The sequence below is a fragment of the Sinocyclocheilus rhinocerous genome, unplaced genomic scaffold, assembly GCF_001515625.1.
Source record: "Sinocyclocheilus rhinocerous isolate Xijiao unplaced genomic scaffold, SAMN03320098_v1.1 scaffold6644, whole genome shotgun sequence".
NCBI classification, from domain to species: domain Eukaryota; kingdom Metazoa; phylum Chordata; class Actinopteri; order Cypriniformes; family Cyprinidae; genus Sinocyclocheilus; species Sinocyclocheilus rhinocerous.
Window position 1 is genome coordinate 21,314 of NW_015636842.1, and position 2,961 is coordinate 24,274.

Consider the following 2,961-nt stretch of genomic DNA (forward strand, 5'->3'; position numbering starts at 1 on the left):
GTATTCGTGTGTTTATTAGTCACGTTGAATTAATGAAAGCTGTTGAATCTTCTGTTTATTCAGCTGCAGCGATAGGCATTTTCTGGGTTTCTTCTGCGAGGCGTATTTGGAGTTTCAGCGCGAGAGCGCCCTCTGGCCTTTGGATGGAGATTTACTGCTGATCACAGAACCGTGCTTCACTGAAAGATACGCATGACAATCACAGCTTCTGTCGAATCGCGATCTCGATTTATCGTGCAGCCCTAGTTTATGCGCATTTTTCCGGATGAAACGTTTATCCTACTCAATTGTGCGCATACGTTTTTAATGCGCATTTTTAGAATTTATACGCATCTTGGCGTTTCCATTCAGCGGTTTTTTTTTTATGTGATATTCCAAAATGCGCATAAAAATAGGTGGGTGGAAACAAAGCTATATTGAGAAAAAAGCTATTTTTTTTGTCAAATACTGCATCTGGACCATATTCAGTAATATTATCAAAGCAAAGATGCAGTAGATGGCTTCCATCAGCACTCCCAAATCTTGCACAGTCCTTTACCACTTTCTGGATTGACATTTCACTCTGTAACATTAAGCAGTTTTCATTTATATGCGGTTAGTGTTGATGATCGCATTATTTTTTCACATGCATACATATGAGATCGCTCGTTTTTGCGGCTTCCTGGTCGGTGTTTTTGATCGGCACATTCAAGACTCATTCAGGAGATGCCAGACGTTGATATGCCAGTCACGGGTCTATCATACCGAGAACTCTGCTCATGTGTTTGCATAATGATGCATTTAAAAGTTAATGACCAAACGTATCATTATAAAAGTTCACAATGTTGCTGCAGATGAAATATAACACGCATAACATTAAATAAATTTTTTTTTATCAGGTTAGACATTGAGTGTTTTATCACTCAAACCCCTTTCTCTGCCTGTCAGTCGGTCTCGCATATCCGCCATGTTTGTAGTTTTTAAACACTTTTTATGCGTGTTTGAAGTTCTAATCGAATCCTCCTCCACCGCGCAATGTGTTGTGGGCAATATTAGCCGTTAGAGTGTGCATCGATCTGCACTTCGAATTTTAATCTCAAGTAGTAGACCATCTGGGAATCTTTGGCATAGCCTACTCTTTTCAGCATACATACTAATTCTATTTTCGATACTATTTGTGACCCTGGACCACAAAACCAGTCATACTGGTATTTTTGATAGGACAATATTTGGCCGAGATACAACTATTTGAAAATCTGGAATTTAAGGGTGCAAAAAAATCTAAATATTGAGAAAATCACCTTTAAAGTTGTCCAAATGAAGTTCTTAGCAATGCATATTACTAATCAAAAATTAAGTTTTGATATATTTATGGTAGGAAATTTACAAAATATCTTCATGGAACATGATTATCCTAATCCTAATTATCCTTTACTTAATATCCTAATGATTTTTGGCATAAAAGAAAAATCGATCATTTTGACCCATACAATGTATTTTTGGCTATTGCTACAAATATACCCCAGCGACTTAAGACTGCTTTTGTGCTCCAGGGTCACATTTAGGACAAATAGTATGCGAATTGGGATGCAGCAACCGTCTCATGAATAACGGAAAACTCTGTGTTTGGCGGGGAAAGAGTTAACCATGGTAAAACTCTGTCTGCAGGAGATCGACGGTAAAGCTCTGATGTTACTGAGGAGCGACATGGTGATGAAGTACATGGGTCTGAAACTCGGACCGGCGCTCAAACTCTGCCACCACATTGAGAGACTCAAGCAGGGCAAGCAGTGAAGCACACGGACAGAAACCTCACCTCCACATCGACACGCTGCTCCAGACGGGGCTGATGGGAAACCGCCGTGTGCTGCTCTCCATAAACACACACACCTGGACGCTCATCTGCAGCCAGAGCACACTCTGAGGAACACTAGTGCCGCTCTCTGGGAGCGAACGGGAGCGAAGGTGCGTTTGGATGGGTCTTACCTCCTGCCATCTCGTCTCCACAAAGATGCAGACGCTTTACGGGCCGAGTAGCTCACCGATAGTGCTGTTTTTTGAGTCTGATGTTGGCTATTTATCGCTCTACCTCCCTGTGACGTCATACTAGTCCACAGGTGTTTCTGGAATCACTTACAGCCACTGAAAACCTGCTTTTTAGTTGCGTTTAATTTGTGTATTTAGTTCAAACAAAACACATCATGTTTCGTAACCTCAAAGGAAAAGTTCGGCCAATCGTCATTATTTACGGTCCAAACCCGTACTACTTTGTTTATTCCGTCGAACACAAAAAGAGACGTTTTGTAGAATGTTCACGCTGCTCGTTTTCATGCAATTCTGCTACATTGGCGAAATTATTTTTGACCAAACAGACCCTTTAAACTGCTTGTTTTTGTTTGGTTGGAGATTAGATTTAAGAGCGTTCACAAGTAAATCTTCAATGTTTTCGCTCCAAACATCTATTTCAAAACATCAAAACAATATTAATAGCATATTGTGAACCAGTTTGGCACATATTGATTTTAGTAAATCACATCAGAACAATCAAAACAAAACAAAAAAAACCCATTTAGGCCTAAAATTGGCATTTATGTATTTGAATTGTATATAAAATTTCCATCCTTATGTATTACACAGTTTTAACATTAAAATAATAATAATAAACAATGCAATTTATATTTGTCAGTCATGCGTAAATTAAAAACAGGACAGATTCTTGCACTCAAAATCATTGCATGGTTATATTTGATTAAGTATTTTCAAAATGCATTTATTCAAATCGCTTAGAATCAGCATAAATTGTTAATTGTGAAAACAATTACATTTATTCAGTTTAAAAGTATAAACAAGGTTAAATATGACTAGGAGTGGAACAAGCGATACTCAATTAGTTAAAATGTATGAGATCAAAATTATTTGGGTGTGTATATATATATATATATATAAAATATATAAAGCTGGTTATTGTGTATTCAATTTATT

General features: G+C 37.8%; 1 protein-coding gene across 1 annotated transcript in view; it reads left to right on the plus strand.

Moving 5' to 3' along the window:
- Positions 1-2,548, plus strand: part of LOC107748093 (sex comb on midleg-like protein 2) — a gene marked incomplete at its 5' end in the record, with an annotated part of 21,121 nt that extends 18,573 nt beyond the window's left edge. The window contains one exon of the mRNA XM_016562753.1: positions 1,648-2,548. Within this exon, the coding sequence (XP_016418239.1) occupies positions 1,648-1,773 (126 nt within the window). The remainder of the gene's footprint in view (positions 1-1,647) is intronic.
- Positions 2,549-2,961: the final 413 nt, after the last annotated feature.